Source organism: Cetorhinus maximus, chromosome 6 (genome assembly GCF_964194155.1).
Source record: "Cetorhinus maximus chromosome 6, sCetMax3.hap1.1, whole genome shotgun sequence".
NCBI classification, from domain to species: Eukaryota; Metazoa; Chordata; class Chondrichthyes; order Lamniformes; family Cetorhinidae; genus Cetorhinus; species Cetorhinus maximus.
The window spans coordinates 100,004,483-100,027,577 of NC_135884.1; the positions used below are offsets into that span (position 1 = coordinate 100,004,483).

At 38.7% G+C, this 23,095-nt stretch overlaps 1 protein-coding gene and 1 pseudogene across 1 annotated transcript in view; both read right to left on the bottom strand.

Annotated features, from left to right (window-relative positions):
* Nucleotides 1-23,095, bottom strand: part of edc4 (enhancer of mRNA decapping 4) — a 99,797-nt gene that overhangs the window by 58,786 nt on the left and 17,916 nt on the right. Inside the window, exons 9-16 of the mRNA XM_078544168.1 lie at nt 21,590-21,673; nt 19,343-19,438; nt 18,306-18,405; nt 13,018-13,198; nt 11,468-11,531; nt 7,337-7,428; nt 6,076-6,272; nt 5,210-5,298 (exon numbers count right to left, since the gene is read on the bottom strand). Coding sequence (XP_078400294.1) covers nt 5,210-5,298; nt 6,076-6,272; nt 7,337-7,428; nt 11,468-11,531; nt 13,018-13,198; nt 18,306-18,405; nt 19,343-19,438; nt 21,590-21,673 — 903 coding nt within the window. The remainder of the gene's footprint in view (nt 1-5,209; nt 5,299-6,075; nt 6,273-7,336; nt 7,429-11,467; nt 11,532-13,017; nt 13,199-18,305; nt 18,406-19,342; nt 19,439-21,589; nt 21,674-23,095) is intronic.
* On the bottom strand, nt 13,288-14,625 carry LOC144681424 (ATP synthase F(1) complex subunit gamma, mitochondrial pseudogene; annotated as a pseudogene).

Genomic DNA, 23,095 nt, shown 5'->3' on the forward strand with positions numbered 1-23,095 from the left:
CGGCAATAGGGTTGAAAAGCAGAGGTCAACTTAATTTTGTATTGAACCTTAGTTAGGTTACACTTGAATTACTGTGCACAGTTCTGATCTTCATATTATAAAAACATATTGGAGGCACTTGAGAAGCTGCAAACAAGATTCAAGGATGATACCAGGGCTGAGAGGATATGCTTATCAGGAAAGGATGAAAAGGCAGTTGCTCTTTGGAAAAACTGAGGGGCGATCTAATAGAGATCTTCAATGTTATGAAATGCGATAGTCACATTCAGTAATTTTGATGTTGACAAATACAAAATAGGTCAAGCAATCTCATTTCTTTGAGCAATTTAAATAACTACGTTTCAAAAGATTCTGCCATGCACTGGTCAATGAACAAATTGCCAAGCTTAGCATCCAGTATGCTTGCTAGCATGTATAAAAGCAATTTTTAAATTATTATTCATTTTTGGGATGTGAGTATAACTGGCAAGGCCAGCATTTATTGTCCATCCCTAATTTCCCTTCAGGAGATGGTGGTGAGGCGCCTTCTTGAACCACTGCAGTCCATGCAGTGTAGGTACACCCATAGTGCTGTCAGGGAATAAGTTTTAGAATTTTGACCTCGCAACAGTGAAGGAATGGCAGCATAGACAAGGTGCATGGTGGTGTTCCCACGCATCGGCTGCACTTATTCTTCTAGGTGACGCATGTCACAGGTTTGGAAGGTGCTGTCAAAGGAGCATTCGCAAGTTGCTGCAGTGCATTTTGTACATGTTACACATTGCTGCCACTGTGTGCCAGTGGTGGAGGGAATTAATGTTTAAGGTGGTGGATGGGGTGCTAATCCATGAAGATGATGGACAGGCTTTGGGGAATCAGGTAGAGAGTTTGTTGTCACAGAATTCTCAGGCTCTGACCTGTCCTTTTAGCCACTGTATTTATATACATGATCCAGTTATTTAATATCCATCAATGATAAACTCCAGTATGATAATGATGGAGGATTCAGCGATGGTAATGTCATTGAATGTCATGGGGAGATAACCAGATTCTCTCATTGTCTGCACATGTTGCACAAATTTTACTTACCGCATTTCAGCCCAAACCTGAAAGTTGCCCAGGTCTTGCTGCATGCAGGCATGGACTGCTTCATGATCTGAAGTCTTGCGAGTGGTATCGAACACTGCAATCATCAGCAAATGGAGCAGACTCGAAGGGCCAAGTGGCCTAATCCTGCTCCCAATTCTTACACTTGTATGAATATCCTCGTTTCTGACCTTATGACAGGAATGTCATTGATGAAGCAGCCAGAGATGGTTGAGCTTTGGACCGGGGCTGAGATGATTGGCCTCCAACAACCATAACCATCTTAATTTGCATGAGGTATGATTCCAACCATTGGAAAGATTTCCCTCCCGCTCACTTCAATTTTGCTCAGGTTCCTCGATGACACACTTGATCAAATGATGGCTTGATGTCAAGCGCAGTCACTCTCACCTCACCTCTGGAATTCAGCTGTTTTGTCCATGTTTGGACCAAGGCTGATCTGGAACAGAGTGGCCCTGCTGGAATCCAAACTGAGCATCGGTGAGCAGTTTTTTGCTAAGTGCCACTTCATAGCACTGTCAACGACCTCTCAAATACTTTAAGCTTAGGCATCCAATTGGATCAGCCTTATATACAACATTCATGAAAAATCTAATCACTGAGTAACAGAAGAAAATGTACTCCAGAAAAAAGAAATATTTGAACCAATATTTCTACTTTTTCTTTGTTAATCACAATCCCAAGTTACTGCTTTCTCATTAACCCTGAAATCCTCTCCTGATGCAGAAACATATACAGTTGTCTCTTAGGCACAGGTTTTATTTATTCCAACTGTAACTAAATGTCTACTACTAATAAGAAAATTCTTCCTTAGTCAATTTTTAAAATTATGCTTCTAATTTTTGAACCCATCAATCTGAAATGATCAGGATCAATTTCATCAATCCCATTCATAATTTTGAAAATTCCTATTAAGTCATCTCAAAAGTCCCTTCTTTCCCAAGCCTAACAAGCCATCCAGCTTAATCATCATGTACAGCAATAAGGAAACTGGACAGCCTGATTGGCAACAATCCAGGCATCATTAGACTAAGGCAATCTCAAACCAGTTTACCTTGCAACTCCCTCCCACCAAAATTTGAAAGCCAGTAGCCAGGTTTACCATGCTGTCCTAGGCTAGTTGCTCAAAGCCTGACATTGTTGTACTTTGAGAACCACTCATCAGCTAACATTCTAGACCCCCTCCATCATTATCCTTGGGTATGTCCATTCGAACCAACTATTATTAAGGCACTTAGAAAATCATGGTTTTATGAAAGGAAAATTTTGTCAGACAAATTTAAAGTTTTTTGAAGATGCAACTGACAGGGTAAAGAAGCAATGGATATAATGTACCGTATTTGGATTTCTAAAAGGCATTCAAAAGGTTGCCACATAAATGGCTCTTGTGCAAGTTAAGAGGTCAAGGGTTAGGGGTAATTAATTCTGTACATTAGCATGTACTGAAGACTGATTAATGGACAGAAGGCAGAGAGTAGGGATAAATGGGCATTTTCAAATCTTCAGGCTGCAACTAATGGGGTGCTGCTAGATTCAGTGCTAGGGGCTCTACCATTTACAACCTGTATCCCTTAGATGAAGGGATAGAGAGTAACCCAAGTTTGCTGACAATACAAAGCTAGATGGAAAATAAGTGGTGAGGAGGACACAGAGGCTACAAAGAGATATGGACAAGTTATGCAAGTAGGCAAGTGGTGGCAGATGGAGTATAATGTCAGGAAATGAGAGGTTATTCACATTGGTAGGGAGAATAGAAAACCAGAATATTAAGAAATGTTTAAATATTGGTGTTGAGAGAGATTTGGGTGCCTGCATACAAGAAACTAGGAAGTTAGCATGCAAGTACAGCCAGCAATTAGGAAGGCAAATGGCATGTTGGCCTTTATTGCAAGGGGGCTGAAATCAAAAAATAAGGAAGCCTTGCAACAATCGTACAGGGCTTTGGTGAGACCACACCTGGAGTACTGTGCATAGTTTTGGTCTCCTTATCGAAGAACAATATGCTCACCTTGAAAGTGGTGCAGCCAAGGTTCCATTAGATTGATTTCTAGGATGAGTGGGTAGTCCCAAGATGAGAGAGAGTAGATTGCGCCTATTCTTTGAAGAATGAGAGGTGCAGCCAAGGTTCCATTAGATTGATTCCTGGGATGAGTGGGTAGACCCAAGGTGAGAGAGAGTAGATTGAGCCTATTCTTTGAAGAATGAGAGGCTCTCACACTGAAATATGTAAGATTCTGAGGGGGTTTGACAAGGAAGATGCTGAGAGGTTGTTTCCACTGGTTGAAGAGTTTAGAGCTAGCGGACATAGTCTCAGGTTAAAGGATCGATTCATTTAAAACTAAGGTGAGGAGGAATTTCTTTGCTCAAAAAGTTGTGAATCGTAAGAATTTTCTACCTCAGAAGGCTGCGGATGTTCAGTCTTTGAATATATTCAAGGCTGAAATAGATTTTTGGACTCTCAGGAATCAAGGAATATGGTGACCAGGTTGAAAAGTAGAAATGAAATGAAAGATCAGCCACGATCTTATTGCATGATGCAGCAATCACTGTACCTCCTCAACTGATGAATCAATATTCCTCTACTGAGTATCATGGAGTAAGCTTCGACAGAAGCAAGGTGCAGAATGCACTCTGGGTAGGGGAGATCAATATACATTTTTCACTCAGTCAGAAGGCAAATACAGGAGCAGCCTGTCATCTATTTCTTTTGCAAGAGAAATAAATACTTTTTACACTCAAATTCAGTATAGTTGTGTGGTGGTTTATGGCACTCATTTAGGAATCCAGAGGTCACAAAGTTCAGATCCCACCACAGCAAGTTCTGAAAATAAAATCAATAAAACATTGCAGTATGAGGTGAGCATGGTAAAAGCTACTACTCTGCTGTAATAGTATTAAAAACTAATACCCTGTTAATTGGATCCAAGCCAGCTGGTAAAACAGAAACCAAGACAGGGAGCTTTTCTTTATCAAGAGTTTATTGACTTTCTTCAGCCCCAGCTCTCCTCTCACCTCCCCCACCACCCTCCCTACCCTAGTGTCCCAGCTCAAAGTAATAAAATCAATGCCCTTCACCTGTGTATCGTAACAATATCATTAACATACCATTAACAACCCTCACAGAATAATGGAATCACCTCAAAATATAAAAAAAAATAATGGAATCACAGGGGGGTAAATTGTCAGCTTTCCCAGTCAAGCCCTGTGATTCCAAGTCATACTATACATGGCTGACTCCTCTGCAGTGGTCCAGCAAATGGCTCAGTTGCACAACAATAGAAGATCCTTCACCACCTCCAGATAATTAAAGGTGAATATAAATGAGATCTTGCCAGGGTCTAGAGAACACTTTTTTAAAAAACTTACATGACTGTTGTAGTGCATCTCTAGTAATAACAATATACATTGTGTTGAAAAACATTTCAATTCAGACGGTCTAACAAACTATGGTCATGTCTGTCAATTCTGAAGTGGGGAGCTTTAAAATAGTGATCGATTCCACCCGAATTGTAAACAATTCATGTTAGATACCAGCTGGATTTCCTAGCTAGGGGTAGTGCTGCTACATGCAACTTAAAACACTGCCCCTGATTGATGGTGTGTTCAGTTTTCTCTCAAAATTGGCTGCAAATTAATAAGCCCGATCCAAACTTCAAACCCACCCAATAAAAGGAGGATTTTGTTTTTATCCCCCAATAAGTAAATGAAGCACACAAACTTGGAATGAAACATTTATCCATTTTGACACAATGCAGAGCAAAGCTCTTTTTGTCCAACTTGATTCTGCAAAGAAGAAACTGAGTAAAGAGGGAAAGTAGGAAAGTTTGCACCAGGGTGGGAGGGAGGCAAATGAGACAGACAGAGACCAGTTCAATAAGATAAAAGCAAAATGCCTGCTGAAGCTCAGACCTGCTGAGTTTTCCAGCATTTTCTGTTTTTATTTCAGTGACCAGTTCAAACCTCCTCCACTCCAGAATTAATATTGCTGAATCACAGTGCAGAAGAGGCCCTTCAGCCCATCGAGTCTGCACCGACACGTGAGAAGTTAAGCAGAATTACAGATACTCAATTGATCTCCGAAATGGGCATTTATACTTTTGAGTAAGTAATATCAGTTGCCTACCTTGATGTTCCAGTCTCATTAACAGAGCTGTTACTCAAACCAGTCACTGCAGTCAAAGTGCTTACACTGCTCCCTGGTGACACAGAGATCTGTCCAAAATAAAACAGTGAGTTATAGCAGCACAATACACACACAGTGGACAAGTACAGTCAGCTAAACCCCACTAACTGCAGTAAATAAAAACTTTTTATAATTGACTGGTATACTTCTCAGCTGCTTTGGTAATTACTTGACATTCAACGCATTGGAACACAAGCTATTTAGCATGCTGCAGTGAACAAAAATCAGCAGGCTGCAATTATAAGCACACTAGAAGGCCTGGCTGGCAGTGGTACACATCAAGCGATGCATTTTAAATGTAAAATGTTTCAGCACAAGATTTCTGAGTGAAAGACTTTCAGCAGTAGCTTGCTCAGCAATAGGGAGTTTGGGCTAATACTTCATTCTTCCAGCTCTGGGAGCCGGTCAGAAGCTAGTCTGGTGGCAGTAAAGATCTAACGCGAAATTTGTTCGGTAAACCAACCCACATTCTGATGAATGCAGGGCCACAGCACAGAACTGTTGATAATTTCCAAATTCTTAAGTCTCATTCAGTAAAAACATTCAGAATGACAGTTGCAAGAATTGATAAATTCACATTAGAGCAATAGTGCATATACTCTTCTGGAGTTGGAGCTCAAGATGCAATGAGCTACCTCCTGAAGTGGGATTCCAAATTAGTGGTTTAGGATCTTCACCCTGGATCTGGCCATAGCTGACAGTGACAAGTGGGGAAGGTAAGAAAGGGTAGCCTAGGTAAGCAAATATTCACCAGAAAATAAACATTTTAGAATCCATCTGCAATTTAAATCATTAATGACATTCACCTGTTGAAGTGAAGTGCTAGGAGTCATGAAAGCATCTGGAGTCATTAACTTTGGTTTCACATCATTGGAGACAGAAAGGAAGTCTGTAGGAACTGGAAGATCTACTATACGCCGCAGATCATGCTGCGAACCTCTGCCAGAGCCCTTATCAGACGCTGGCCCCTCAATGCTCACATCTGTTAGATGATCTGTGAATGCTTCAAAAGTAGAAGTAAACATGAAGTATTAATCATTCCATTAGGTTTTGAATTGGATTCAATGCTTGGGCTTCAACCAAAGAAATATATTTTGCCATTGATGGTAGCAGTGAAGCTTTATACACACAAGCCTCTCCAAGTAAAATATGTCACCCATATGCCAAGTCTGAGCATTATTATGACCATTTTTATTAAATTATATACAAAAGATACCAGGCTATACAGCAGAGAACTATAAGGCAACAAAAACAAATGGATATTTTGGGGCACAACAGATGGTTAATATGAAAATTGTCAATTTTAGTACAATAGTACAAATATCGGCTGGAAAATCTACAAAATATAAATAATGCTGCATCACAAGAGGAACGAGCATGTATAGTACCTTCCAAATTATTTAGAATTTAACTTATCATTCACTAAATACCAATTTAATAGATAACAGATGGTCCATTTTTATTGCACAATTAACACAACAATTAGCACTTATCTGGCGCCTTTGCATAGTAAAAGCAATTACTTAGCACTGCACACAATCTTTATCAAACAAAATTGACAGATATTAGGACAGGTGACCAGATGTTTGGCCAAAGAGATTATGTTGTAAGAAGCATTTTAAAAGAGCATATTACTTATAATATCAAACAGATATGCTAATTTCCAGCAACTCAAAAAAATTGCATTAGAAAAATAGACAAGTCTGATATTGAGGACAGGATAAATTATGTAGACTTGAATTCAACTGTTTTAAACAAAACAATGCAAGTCATTTTAATCAACAGTGACCAGTTAGATTATATTTGCAGTCCACTTTAATATTTGAAGTTACTTTAACCTGAACTTAAGTTATTTTAACACCTATTTGATTTTGCAGTAACAAGTAACAGATTTATTTGAAAGATTAGTGTGATATTTCATGTTATAACAAAGAAAATTATTTAACACTATATTCAGAAAAGGTAAAAGGACGAAATAATGGCATAAACTAAAAACAAGTGGAGAAAATAATTTTTGTATAGCACCATAATGCAATGTCAAGTGTCAGGTTTAAGTGCACAACTTACTGAAATCTTCATGGGAGGCAACAGACGACATTAACACAGGTTCTTCGGGATTCTGATGTGGTTGGAAGTAAATCTGCACATCCTGAAGTGTTCTGAAACAATAAAAATGTTCAGAACATACTTTGAAGATAACAGAAGGAACCTGTAACCTGCAACCTGCAACTAACATCTCCTAAGGATTCTGACAAAAAAAACATCCAATGTTTGACGTGGTCCTCTGGCCACACTTCAAAGCCCATACAGCAGCAGAAGGAAAATTCATCCAAATTAAATGAAACAAACAATTCTGCTGTAGTAATGTGAAACATTCTGCTTGATTCCTTGAGAGAAGGAATAATGGAAAAAGACAACTTTCCAACACATAGTCACCTTAAAAGTGGATGTTCAAGCTGTTAACAAAACTATTGCAAAACAGTAAAAAATACACCAGTTTTATGCAATGCAAATTTCTAAACAGATTCAGATGTCAAAAAAATGGTAATCGGTGCATAATAATCTGTTTTATACAGTATGAGAGTTAGCATGGTCCAGGGATATTAGGGGGAAGTAACTGCATTTCCTCGCAATGCCTTAAGTAAAGAAGTCTTTAAAGTCAAAGGAAAGTACAAGCAACGCTGTTAACGTTCACACTGGTTTTGAAGAATAAAATGTTTAAGTGGAACTGTACCAGCAATCCAAGATTAGCAAGGGCAAAATACATGTTCTCAAAACCTACTTCTGACATTTTCCAAGTAACCAGAATGAAGTTGTATGTGCTATGCTACTCATCTTGCTCTTTATATGTTTGTAAAGCAGGATGAAGATACACCCGGCATTTCGAAGCACATAAAGCCACATCCCCAATCACTTGAGCTTATTAACTCACTGTGTGGATTATTTCATTCAATGCAATTCATAGCAGAAATAAAACTTAAGGAGCATGTTCAGTGATGTTTAAGGCAGAAAAATAAATCTTAAATTTATAAAAAACTTTTAACAGCAAGTGGGACCTTTAGAATTGATCAGAAGGGGTCTTGTTTCAGTTAGTAACTAGCATTCAAGAGATTGCATGCATTATCTGTTTAATTACATTATATTTAATTAGTGATTATGTTGTAATTAATTCTCACCATACTTGAATCTGACTGATCTATTGCTTTAGGCTGAAAGTATTAGTAGTGCCACAGATATTAGCCATTATTCATAATTACAGACTCCATCTAAAAATTATGAATTTAAAATGGAAGCAATATGGAAAATCTACAAACTGGTGTTTGAACATCGCAATAAAACATGTCAATCCTAGAAAATTGATTCTGCATTCAAGGCAAGCGGATGAATTACAACTCAAATGGCACATAGCCAATAAAATGTAAATCCCTGACATCTCTGCTCTATGAAAGGACTATGCACCTAAACTATATTCCAGCACAGATCATTGACCTTCAAACAAAGGAAAACTCACTTCATGATGATTCACATATTTACTTGAAAAATTGGGTTTCTTTTAATCAGAAGATTAAGCTTTATTTTGATCGAGGTGTTTAAAATTATTAAGGGATGAGACCAGAGTACATAGAAACAGGCTGTTTCTGTTGATTGAGGCCTCTAGTGCAAAGGCATAGATACAAAATTAAATGCAAGGGATTTCAGGCAGAGAGCAGGATAAACTTTCCTCCAAAAAACAAACACTACGAGTGATTGAAACAGGGACAATGTCAACATTGAACAATTGGTTACACAGGCAGTTTAAGGAAAAGGGAGCAGAAACATACAGGAGCAGAGCAGGAGCATGGGATTTGAGCGCATGCTCATATGGAGAACAAACACCAACAAAACTTGGGCAGAATGAAACTACAAAATGAAAACATGCCAATCTAACTTTAAGTGAGTAACTTAAACCAAACTAGGAAAGTCCCAGGTTTAATTGCTAGGCTTTGCTGTTAGTTGATGCACTTTGGAATAGCAGTGGGGGAAAAAGCATTCTTGCCCTAGATAGCTACCCAGAAATCTCTGCTGGGAGTGAACGCCTGTGAAGTGCGTCAGATACACCAGTGATGACCAGTGACCCTGCAGCCAAATAATTTACTAACAAGCAGTGCTTACGGTCACAAGTAAAAGAGGGGCCAAAAGTAGAAGGCAGTAAAATGTTTTGAACAAAATCAACATCCCAGGACTCTTGTCTTTTTTTTTGAGGATTCCTCTAATATGTTTAAAGAATTAAGAGCAATATCCTCCCCAGCCCTCACCATCAGGCTCAGTATCAAGCCAGTTTCAATCATATATGTGAAGGTGCAGAAAACTTGGATTTATTTTAAAGTGCCAGCCAGGGCCAGCAGCTAGGGCGCCAAAGCATACACAGACAATCACAGCCTTACATGAAAGCTAAAAACTTGTACAAAGGGCTCAGCTGTAAATTTGCAATTAGGAAATGGGAGACACACACAAACAAGGACACAGGATAACTCAATCAAGAAATGGGGAAGGCCATTTCACACCATCTGATGGCCTCGGACCACATCCAGTCAGCCCCCGTAAACCTCTTGTATGGAACAAACATACATTCTTTGCTGTCTCCAAAATACCCAGTCTCTGCACTGCAATTACTGTACAAGAACACAATTATCAGCCCACCGGGTTGGTAGCCCGGGGGGTGGGGGGGGGGGTCATTGTGCTGTGGCCTTTGTGTAACTAATACCATTAAGTTGTAACTGATAGTAAAAAATATATAAACTGTGCTCATTTGAACCTCGGTGGAGAAGCACCTGGATTGCCCAGCGTTTGCTCCCCACATGCGTAGTAAAGGAACCACTTGAATATTGCATCTGGACTTTGAGTGTTGAAATTTTGTACCAGAGTATTCCTTGGACCTTTCATATGAAAGCTCTACCAAGAGTTCAGTTAACTCAGACACTGATAAGGTGTCAGGTCCAACTCCAATCTGTGATGAATTAACGGACTTCAATAGCTTGGCACTAGGGTAGTACAAGTGATCTCAGTGCTCTTAGCTAGATCAGAAATATGTGTCAGGGTTCACATGTCTGATCACTATTCAGCAACAGGATAGCTTGCAAAGCACCTCCCCACCTGAGAGCAGAAGCCTGTCAACACAGTTGCCTTTTGTGTGAGCCCATGCAGCCAAAGCGAGAAAAGCTTTTAGTCCAAAGAAACACATCACCACCATACTTTATCTTTCAATATCTAACTGCATTTTGAATAATCCTTTTTATTTTTCTCCCATTGATCTCCCTGACAGATCATTCCACACTTTCATCACTCTGAGTAAAGATGCATTTTTAGTTTGCTACTGTATTTTAATTCATATAATCAAGAATGGCTATTTGAGTGAGGTGCTTGAGGGTCACGTTGCAGCATAAGTCAATGTATTTAGGGCAGAGTTGGAGAACACAAAAAGCCTAAAAAAACAACCTGCAAAATAAAAAAGGACATTACCCATGCCAATATAGCTGTTAAAGTTAAGTTCCTAATGTGGTAAAACTAGTGAATTTATCCTTCCTTAAGAATAGTTAGGGAGGAGGACAAAACCATTCATTTCCGAGTATGGTCTGTCCAGGCAGTGACTGTGATTATTGTTTTTTCACTTCAATAGTAACATATTCAAAAACTACTTCTAATAATCAGACGTTAGATCATCAAAGCATTCATATCTCAGCATTTCAATTAAGTTGCTTTTTGTTCTATTCCTGCTGTCAGCCAGGCCCCAAACCAGAAACAACACAGGACTAAGACAAGACCAAAGGTGAGGAGGACCAGTTGTATTTATGCATTTCTCTCAAAGTCAGTTTAAAAATACTTTATTTAATAAAAATGGGAGTGATTTCTTGCATTTAAAACTCTAAACAAAAAAACTATCCAAGGCTACAGCTCCAGCAGATGAAGCATGCAGTGATATACACAAAACCCACATCCAAACCCCTTTCAAGTTTAACTCCTTTTACGCAATGTTTTAAAGGGCTTTTTTTTTTAGCTTTTTCAAACTTTAATATTAATTAGTACCGTGCATTATCTATTTTTAGACATAAATATAAGTATCTGCCTAAAATACAAGAGAACAAAATAGCTCTAACTTGGTATCCATTTGCAGCTCAGAAAGTTACCAATAAACTTAGAAAACTTAACTCTGCCACTTACTTGGTGTGTACACAGTATAATTTTATCTGCACTACTGAAGATTCAACAGGGCCAGGGGTTCCTTCTGCCAAGAAAAAATTAAATATAGTCAGAAATTGTGCACGACAAGACAAACACCTTTGCAATACCGCGCAGAGGACAAGGAGGCAAAAATATTGGAGCACAAAAACAATCCATTCAGTCCATCAGTTTTCCATTACATGAATCATCTAGTCCAATATCACTCTCCTACTTACTCCACATTTCCTTTGATATTCTAATTCTACATAGTGAGTCAGTAATTGTTGTTCGTCAAGGATAATACAAACAAAAAATGTTGGAAATGCTCAGCAGGTCAGGCAGCATCTGTGGAGAGAAACAGAGTTACCATTGCAGCAGGTCAAGATGACCTTTCATCAGAACTGAACCCAGTTCTTCCCACAGATGCTGCCTGACCTGTTGAGTGTTCCGGGTATTTTGCTTTTATTTCAAATTTCCAGCATCCGCAGTATTTTGCTTTTGTATTATTGTTTATCAAGGATATGGTCCTGTTTACTTTTTGAATGTAGTCCATCCTCCATGATTAAGTGGCAGAGCATCATCTGAATGAAGCAAATCCTGAGAACATGTCCCTTCATTAATTTTCCCTCACACTGGGACAGCTTTGAATTCTGAGTCATAGAATCATTATGGCACAGAAGAAAGCCATTCGGCATATTGAGTCCATGCCACCTCTCCATAGAGCAATCTAGCTAGTCCCATTCCCCCATGAAAACTGCTCGAGTTTTAAAACCTGGTTTATACAAGCAATGCATTTGCTTAGGCAATTACCAAGAAACAGTAGGTTCTGAAAATAGAAATGGTTTAAGACAGCTTAACTGCTGCTAAAGAAGCTGGATCAGTTTTGTGAAAAGATCTATAATTTATTAGGGATAAAGTGCATTCCAATACAAATAGTAACATTTCAGATTTAAAGTTTTTTTTAAATCAGTGATTACAATTTAACAGCAGCAGGGACAGATAACATTGTTCTGAAAACGTGTACACAGAATTGACTGAAGGATGAGATTTTATCAAAAATGTTATGAATCATATATCTGTTATGCATAAATAATTTCTTGTACCATAAATTTGAGTGACTTCACAACTTCAGTGAAAACTGATGTATTAACAAAGGAGTGCTAGTGTTTTGTTGCAGCTTCACAGTGCTTTTCTTCCCTTGATGAAATCCCTAAACACAACCAACTCCTAGGTGACGAATATTCCCCGAGGGAGGGCAACATAAACACTGGTAAATGCACAACAATTGACAGAAGAGCAGCATGATAGCATCCGAGGATTAGGCTGGCTGCCTTCCTCATCAGTCTGAAAATTGTATGCAATAAAAAGGACAAATTGTAGACAAATCACATACTCTATGCTGAAACATGTGCCCAAACCCCACCATGTATCTGGTAACTTGTTTCCTTTTTTGTATGCTACAGCATTAAACTGTGATATTTGCAATGATTCTTGAAAAGGAACAGTACATGCAGAGCATCCTCAAATGTACTCTTAATTGTTTTGCTGACCTGCATTTAAACTGTCACTCTCTTCCTCAGCTGGTAGAACCTCTGTGTGTCTCGGGCGACATCTGCTGACATCCTGAATGCCAAAGCTAAGCACTGGGTGAGTAAGCAAAAACTCAGATATGGAGACAAAATGGGCCTTGCCTTCATCCTGGTTCTGATGTAGCTCCATCACATACAACACCTGCAACAGACAAATTGCTATTAAGTGCACGGGTCCATTCTGATTTAAGAAATTTATATGTTTTTTTTTGACTGTGTATGGTTTTTTTATTGTATTATAATTTACAAACTTTAGAAGGTTCCCATGAATTTAACAGAAATACTGTCCATCATCTTCGAACAGAAGCACATTTTTATTCATTTTCACTGGTGTCTTTCCGGAGCATCATGTTTACAGAGCAGCAGCACCAGAGATAATCTCAATTAACTCCTTGGTAATGACAGCTTGGAGAGTGCGATTAAATGTCAATGTCAGCTTGTCAATAATTTCAGAAGCATTCTTGCTGCCACTATCCACAGCAGTCATCCGAGCACTCTGCTCGCTTGTAGTGGATTCCTCCAAGCTTAAGTAAATGATGTTTGCCAGAGAGAACTCCTGGTAGTTTCACAGGACATCTGCATCAATGTCACCATAAACACTAATGTTCTCAGAATTTGTAAGTGCGTCAAAAGAGAAGACTGGTTTCTCCTCAGTCTTATAGGAAATCACAGGCTTAAATCTGTTGAATGTAACAGAACCTTTATCAAATTCAAAGCCAGAGTCCAAGAGCTCAGAGGCAATAATTAAAGCATCACCAAATGTTGGTGGTTTCCCACTTTCTTGAACATCACCAGCATGTGACTTCCATGTTTTCTATACAGCAGCTGAGTGGGGCTATAAACAACAAGAGTGAGCGAGAATTCGGAGGAGCTGAGTGGGGCTACAAACTAGCAAGAGAGTGAGAATTTGGAGGAGCTGAACGAGGCTATCAACCAGCAAGAGGGAGCTGCATGAGGCTATAAACCAGCGAGCCAGAATAAGAATTCAAAGGAGCTGAGTGTTCTAGCTATTATACAGTCTGCAGCTTCAGAGCCACACTTGGAAACAAAAATCAAGGTGAGACATCACAGGGAAGTAGGTAGTTGATTGGCTGGTGAGTATTTCTTATTTATCTTATCGAAACTAGGGAAATTCAATTGGGGCAAGTAGGACATTTATTGAAATAACAAGAATATAAGCACAAATAAGACTAGATGCACTAAGTTAAAAATGTAATTAAAAAAATAAAGATGGTAGGGCAGGTGATGGGTTGCAAATGCAGTATGTGGGAGCTCATGGACGCCAGTGTGATCCACAGCAACCACATCTGCAATAAACTTCTGCAGCTCAAGAAACTTTGCTCTAAGTCACTGAACTGGAGACAGGGCTACAGACACTGCGTGGCATCAGGGAGGGGGGTAGTTACCTGGACACTTTGTTCCTGAAGGCAGTCACGCCTCTTAGGCTAGGGTCACCTGCTTTGGTCGATGGTTAGGAACAGGAGGGTGTGACTTCAAGTGAGGCAGGTACGGGGATCGAGAAGGCAGAAGTGGAGGAGTCTTAGCCCTCGCAATTGCCGTAGTCCACATCGGTACCAACGACAAAGGCAGGACTAGGAAAGAGGTTCTGCTTAGACAGCATGAGCAGTTAAGGGCTAAATTAAAAAGCAGAACCCCAAAAGGTAATAATCTGTGGATTATTACTCGAACCAAAGCAAATTGGCATAGGGTAAATAAGGTTAGGGAATTGAATTTGTGGCTCAAAGTTTGGTGTGGGAGAAATGAGTTTCGATTCATGGAATACCGGCAACAGTACTGGGGAAATTGGGAGCTGAAACATTGGGGTGGTCTTCACATGAACTGTGATGGGACCAATGTACTGGCAAGTCTTATAACTAGGGTGATACAGAGAGCTTTAAACTAAATAGTAGGGTAAGGGATCACATGTGGGAAGATGTGGTAAATCAGAGAAAACGGAGAGAGCAAGGTAGCAATAAGACTAACGACAATCAGGGTATGGCAGGAAGGGACAGGGCATACAAACTTAACAGCGCACCAGCTGATAAGGCCAGAGTTTACAAAAACAGTAAAAAGACAGACTTCTAAAAGGTTCTATATCTGAATGCCCATAGCATTCAAAAGAGATGAACTGTCAGCTCAAATAGAAATAAATATGTATGACCTGATAGCCATAAGAGACATGGCTGCAAGGTAACCAATGCTGGAGCCTGAATATTCAAGGATACTTGACATTGTGTAAGGGCAGGAAATTAGGAAAGGGGGTGGGGTTGCTTTGTTAATTAAGGATGACATTAGAACAATAATGAGAGATTACCTTAGTTCTAAATATCAAGATGTAGAATCAGTGTGGGTGGAGGTAAGAAATAGCATAGAGAAGTCACCAATTGTGGGAGCAGTTTTAGAGGCCTTCTAACAGTAACTGTGCTTTATGACAGGACATACAAGAAGAAATAATGCGACCTGCTAAGAAAAGCACTGCAATTATCATGGGTGATTTTAATTTACATGTAGATTGGACGAATCGGTTCAGCAAAGGTAGCCTGGAATATGAGCTCATACATGAGAATTGAAATTCGGGTCAATTTCTTAGAGCAACACGTTCTAGAGCCAACCAGAAAGCAGGCTATTAGGAGCTTGGTAATGTGCAATGGGGCAGGATTAATTAATAGTCTCACAGCAAAGGAGCCTCTAGGTAGTAATGATAATAACATGATTGAATTTTGCATTCAGTTTGAGGGAAAGAATGGGTCTAAGACTTGTGTTTTAAACCTAAGTGAAGGCTTAAACCAAGGACTTGAAGGCGGAGCTGGCTAAAGTGAACTGGGAAAATAGGTTAAGAGGTAGGTCAGTAGAAATGCAGAGGGAGACACTCAAGGAGATATATCATAAAGTTCAACAACGATACATTCCAGTGAAAAAGACTAGGAGACCAATGCGCCATTCATAGCTAACTAAGGAAGTTAAAGTCAGTATCAAATTGAAAGAAAAATGGTACAATTCTGCGAAGATTGGTGGTAGGTCAGAAAATTGGGCAGAATTTAAAAACCAGCAAAGAATGACTAAAAAAGTAATAAAGAGGGAGAAATCAGACTCATGTTATGTCACAGCGGATGGTAAATGCTGAGCTGTTCAAATCCCAGAGGGAAACTTGAAACAACTGCCATAACTGTCTTATAATTTGTATTACCAGTAGTAATAAGACCATCAAGTCTTATAGGTTTCTTACAAAACTAAATTAAACCTTTATTTTTAAAAAAAATAATTTTAAGCACATACATAGGTTTACAAATTACTACTATGATAACTCCTAGCTCCCTTAATTAATCCAACTCCCAGTTACACCTCCGTAAAGGCAACAGTATAAAACAGAGATTTTAAAAGACCTAGGCAAAGTAACATGATACCCTGAACAGTCGAATTCAAAGTGAGTTTTCTTCACTTCAGTTCTTGTGTATAGTAACTTGAGGCTGGAGGCTTTTCACACTTGTTAGATCTTTGAATGTCTTCTCTTACACAAAACCTCATCTCCTTCATACAGGTTTCTCCCTTTTTAATGTATATCCCATTGCTCCAATATGCCTTTTCAACTCTACTTTTCTAATAATAAAAATCTTTCTTTTACCAATGAGGTGTCATCTTATTGAAACATATAATATCCCAAGGTGAATTGACAGGATGGATGCTGAGAGGATGTTTCCCCTTGTGGGAGAGATTAGGACTAGGGGACACAGTTTAAAAATAAGAGGTCTCCCATTTAAGACAGAGGTGGGGAGAATTTTTTTCTCTGAGGGTTGTTGGTCTGTGGAATTCTCTTCCCCGACAGCAGCGGAGGCAGGGTAATTGAATATTTTTAAGGCTGAGTTCGATAGATTCCTGATTGACAAGGGTATCAAAGGGTATAGGGGTTAGACAGGAAAGTGGAGTTTAGGCCACAATTAGATCAGCCATGATCTTATCAAATGGTGGAGCAGGTTTGTGAGGTCGAATGACCTATTCCCCCTCCTAATTCGTACATTCAAATGTTGCACCTTTAACATCCCCAAGCAGTTTCAGAGGCAAAAAAAGTCAAATAATAGAAGAGGAGCAAGGGATACTTCAAATTGCATGGTTGAAGACAGGGGTTTTAAGGTGCCAGGTCACAAGGCTGAAGAGGTTGTACAGTGTCAGAATGAGACTATGAAAACACGGGTGAAAATAATTCAAAGGAGGCCAGGGTTGGAAAAGTGGGGGTTCATGCTGGTATGCAGGGCTGAAAAAGTTGTAGATACAGAGAGAGCAAAAGCCATGAAGCAATTTGTAAATAATAATGAGGATTTTGATGGTGATGGGAACACAAGGTACACAATAGAGATTAACAAGGACAGTGGCAATAAGGGATGAGGATTTAGTGCAAGACAATGGCAGAGTTATGGGCAATTTGGAAATACAGAAATGCAGACGGCCAATGAGGAAGGCATTAGAAAGATTGAACCAAGTGAGAAAACTGTGGATGAATGTTTCAATAGAAGTGGGTGAGAGGTGGGTAGCGACAGGTGGAATGATTTCTCAGAGCAACATTTTGCTTGCAAATCACAACTTCGCATCAAGTGATAAGTGTGCTTGCCATTCTACTGTCACTTGTTATGGCCTTTACCCAGTAGATATTCATTTCCATGAACACTACCAACTTCTATTTTTGTGGAGGTGGTGGGAACGCCTGAAACATTCACTCCCTCCACTACTGGCACACAGTACCAGTAGCACTGTGACATCTACAAGGTGCATTGCAGCAACTCGCATTCTTTGACATCATATTCCAGACCCACAACCTTCACTATCTAAAAGGAAAAGGGCAGCAAATACATGGGAATACCACCACCCACAAATTCCCTTCCAAGTCACGCAACATCCTGACCTGGAACGATATTGCCATTCCTTCACCATCACTGGGTCAAAATCCTTGAAGTTCCTTCCTAACAGCACTGTAGGTGTACCTATGTCACACAGACTGCAGCGGTTCAAGAAGATAGCTCACCACCACTTCACAAGGACAATTAGGGATGGGAAATAAATGCTGGCCTTGCTAGTGACGCTCACATCCCATGGACACAAATAAGCATTGCTAAATGAGACTTAACTATGAATAAATGAACATCTACTTGCTTGGCTAATCTCTTCACTTTACATGTGAATCATTGTAATTAAAATTCATAACACTTGGAAAGAGAACAATTGTACATATAAAATACAAAAGGTTTGAAGAAACTTACTTTTCTCTGTACATCGCTGAGGATTAGGTATTCTGCAGAGAGATCTAAGCTGGCTTTCAGGCTTGGGCGTATATTGGTATTAAAAGGGTCAGGCATAAACCTTAAGTATATATAAAAAGAACAGATGGTATAACTATGGTAGAATAAACATGATCTCATTCTATTGCCAAACTGGAGCATGCCACCCAAATTACCAAAGAAAATACTGGTAGTGCACACAACTCAAGAGAAAGGGAGAAAAATAATGAAGGAAATGTACTTTAGGCCTAAACTTTATACAAGAAAGATATGGTAAAACTCACAACACTGGAACCTGTAACAGGCAACAGAAAAAGATAACGCTGAAATTAAGGAATACACTAATTAGCACCCAGTGCCAAAGCAAGTTTCTCCAGTAGGTGCACACAGAAGAGGGGAGAAATTTGAATTATTCATTGTTATATAAACAATTGCTTTGATTCATTCAAGATCATTCAGACAAACAAATAAGATACATACATATCTGGGATATGTTTGTCTAATAGGCATGCAGCAAAACAGAATGCTACACCCTAGCCACTTTTAATTAACCAATCCACCCCCTGATTTGCCTATGGCTAGCCATTTGATATTAGCATACACAAGATTTAAAACTGGGGATGACAGCCATAGCTGCAGGGACAAACAGTGCAATAAGAAAGCAATCCTGAACACAGAGTCTGTCTGCCAAGTTTTAATAACTCTGGGTGGCAATTACAGCATTCAAGTGTTATAGCAGTGATATAACAATGTAAACTGGAACTGCTCACTATTCAAATGAATGGTAGCTCCAGTGGGTTAAACTCATTATAGGGAAAGAAATTTGGGAAAAAAAATCTCAGGAAATCTTTATTTTAAATGAAATTGACACTCCAGGTATCCAGATGCCATGATGCATTACAAACTGTCCAATTTAACAAATGGGTGAAGTTAACATTAATACAGCTTAAAAACAGGACACTAAATTCAAAACCAACAGAAATACACTGTATTTCAGTTGTTCCATTTGGATGTTGCACCTGATGGTCTGTAAACAGGTCCATGACACAGTACACCACATCTTCAGCTCCCTGTTCTGATCCGCGCCAGTGATCAAGAAACGCCAGAAAGGGACACTACAGAACAGAGAAAAAGTGGAGTTAGCAGCTAAAGAATTAGCAGGACAAAACTAGAGTTAGCATGTGTCAATATTAAAAAATGAACTTGCATTTATTTAGCCCCTATCATGATATCTTTCACGACCTCAAGACAGACAAAAACGCTCTACGGTCAATGAAACACTTATTGAAACAAGGCTATTAATGATGTCACATTTTTTTAAAAATGTTTTAACCCAGAGGTCTTTTTTTTTGTTCTTCTCACTCCATTTTAATTAAAAGTTAACTGCTTCACATAGCACAACCTCTTTACCTTAGCAGCAATGTAGAAACATCAGAAGTCATACAATGTTTGCAGCCCAATGCTCATGGCTTGAATACCTTGGGCCACTAAGTTCACTTACAAAAACATTTCCCTAGGTTTAGTTTTGTTAGATTTTATCTCTATTATAACAGGTTTGGTTTGCATGAAGAAAGCAGTGCAACAAAATAATCTTAAACCTTAGGGGAGGGAGGGAAAAAAAATTTATTATCAAGGCACCATCTCAAAAAACACTTCTCTCAAGGTTTCTAGGGCTCTTTTCATAGGTGCGCTGTAGGTATTGTACTTTTGCAACATGGCAGCTTGGTGTTCTCTCGCCTGGCAGTCATTCTGCACGTTTTGAATTACTCTGCAGCAGTTCTGACATCATAGTGACCCAAAGTGGAAATTGACCTTTCATTAGCAGTTAAGGTGCCAACATGCAGAATTCAGATTTTAAACAAACTTGGGCATCACTGCAGTTGGGATAGCATTTGAAGACAAGCTTTTTAGGATTTAACTGATCTTTCTATCATATAAAGCATTGAAGGCCTCCAAAGCCTATTTAATGGTACACCATTATGAAAACAGTGATGTTTGTTGTACTAAAAAGCCTTCTCTATAACTATGTACTCTGAGAAGCTGATTTCACAAAAAAAGCAGAACTTAATACGTAACATGATCTAAAACAGCAATCTATGCTAAATACCACATAATTTAGTACAGTCAGTAACATGTCTTATAGCTATAGTGGTCTCAGTCAGTTATTTTGTTTAAACTATATAGCAATTTTTTTGTTTCTGAAAACTGAGATGCAACTAATTTTAATCCATCTTGTCCATATGCCATGGGTAAAAGTCCAAGCATCTTGGAAATGAACCTAGTTGGACAATAGTACAAATCCTCTGAGTCTGATCTCAACTAAATACTCAAAAGTTTTTCAAGGAAAATCTGGGACTTGCTTCTGAAGAACATTATTCCCTTGCCACACTGAAAATGCTCAAATTGTGCAGATGTTTTCCTCCATGATACAATACCTGTAAATAATCTTGCAAATATTTAATAGTGAGCGGTATAATGTAGAATTTTTTTTCAATGGTCCACTTCTATTGTTTTTCTGGTGAAATCAATAAATTTTCTCCTTTTTTAAAAAAAAACAAGCTGGTTCAATATTAGTTTTAATAAAATGCCAAGTGGGGCAGCTCAATGGAGCTCCAACACTGAATGAAAGGATCTGGGTTCATACCCTTGATTCCCCACAAAACAGTTCCCAATCTCAGCCACGTTGTCACAGGAGGGAGCTGAGCAAAAGCCACACACTTCTCCAGTGGAGGGTTGCAGGGAAGCGGGGAAAGAGGAGAAAAATCACTCCAACTTGCTTTTGGACACTTCCTAGTGGACAGTTTCAAAGTGGCACGTGTTCCAGAGATCTAGAAAGGGGAAATGGGAAGAGAGAAAAACAAATCCCAAAATAATTTTGCAGTACTGCTTCTAAGTTTTTCCACAGTCACTTAGCCAATCATTATAAAGTCACAAAGTAAAGCTTCATTACTAGCCTGCAAACAAAAAACTAAAAAAAGGGAGGCCAGGACAGTTTCAGCCCCCTCCCCCCATTTCAATGGCTGGTGAGAGCATAAGCAACAAAAACAACTGCTTTAGAATTTAGCACATTTCATGTCAAGAACAAAATGGGTTTAAAATATTCATCGTTCCTGGAGCTACCTATCTTACGGACGTAATTTCAATAAGAAATTGTAGATTCATGCAGCACCACATTTCTATGTACTTGCACATAGTATAGACATACTGCTGCATCTGTCAAATGGAATATAAACATTTATACATACAAAGCTGCAGTACAAACTTACTCTGGATCCTGCTTTTTGTGATTGTCACAAAAAAGTAGGCATGATAATGGTCTTCCATCATGGGGCTTCCACTCATGAAGGCACCTGGCAAAAGGTCCAAACAGCAAATGAATAGGAAACAAATGAACAGGAGATGCACTTCAAAAACATTTCACATAACAAGAACCATGTGAATTTAGTGACTGGATAATTCTGAAGTCCAAGAGTGATTAACAGATTCTTATCTTTGTCAGGATTCCTTTTAAAATATGAACTGAAATTGCATTTATAAAACCTATCTCAACAGACACACAAAATGAATCCCAACACCTGATCAGCATTCAGGAATGAAAATTCACCATGATATCTGGCTAACAAGCTCACTAAAGAAACCAGGAGCATCTTCGCCTCAGGAAATTCATGCTTGTAAAATGCTATCCACTCAAAAGCTCAGTAGTAGCCCTCCACAAATAAGGTTTCAGTGACAAACAACTGGGAGGAGAGAAACAATTGTTTCCATTTAAGTAATTTCAAGAAAATATTTATGGTAGGTATAAAACCAAAATAAAACCCACATCATTATGCTGTATTCTTGGGTAGAGATAAAAGAAACATTTGCTATAACTAGCCAGTTCCCATATTAATTGCCTTAGTGGTTCTAACGAAGATTCTATATATTTTGTAAACAGAAGTCTGGGAACAGGTCAGTTACCTAGTCTTGATAAAGGAATCACGTAAAGTGCAATTGGACCTAATCCAGAGAAATGAAATGTGCAAAGGGCAAGAAGGGTGCAGTGCACATAAGTTACAGAAAGTAGAAAACAAAAATTTAGCCTGTCAAAAATTATCCAATCAAATATTAAAAGTTCAAAGTGAAAAATCAGGTTAAATCAATTTGATTCAATATTTATACAACAGCTGTTGAAAGCCCAACAATTGTCCCATCACCAGAATTTGATACCCTCTCCAACAGTTGCAAAATCACCAATCTCAGTCAAGAAACAAGTGATGCCTATATTTCACCATCATCTGGAAAGTTGGGTGAATTAGAGATGAAGAGATCAACTTTGAACTACGCACAATAATAAAATGTAATGATCACTGGAAAAAGCTTAATAAAACTTTATCAACGACCCAATCTCAAACTAACAATATCACCAGCTCTAGAAAAACAGGACTACAGGGTATAATGTCACAGTTGATTCTAACAGTTTAGCTACATGTCAATTCAAGTCCTACAGAAAAAAAGCTCACAGGTAAAAAGATGCAAATATTACTTTATGCACCAAATTGAACTACAAATTGTAGAAAAATAATACACTATAGGCTGATTGAGCTATGTAATTAATTGTATATAAACACTCATCATGCAGTTGAAACTATTTTCCTATCATGTACCCATGCTGTGCTCAGATCCAAAGCAAGATTACTAAAAATAAATGTAAGATAAGATAAGCCTTATAGTAAATAAAGGCTGAGCATTCCTCAAGAATTAACGTAACACGATTTTTAATATCAGATGGCTCT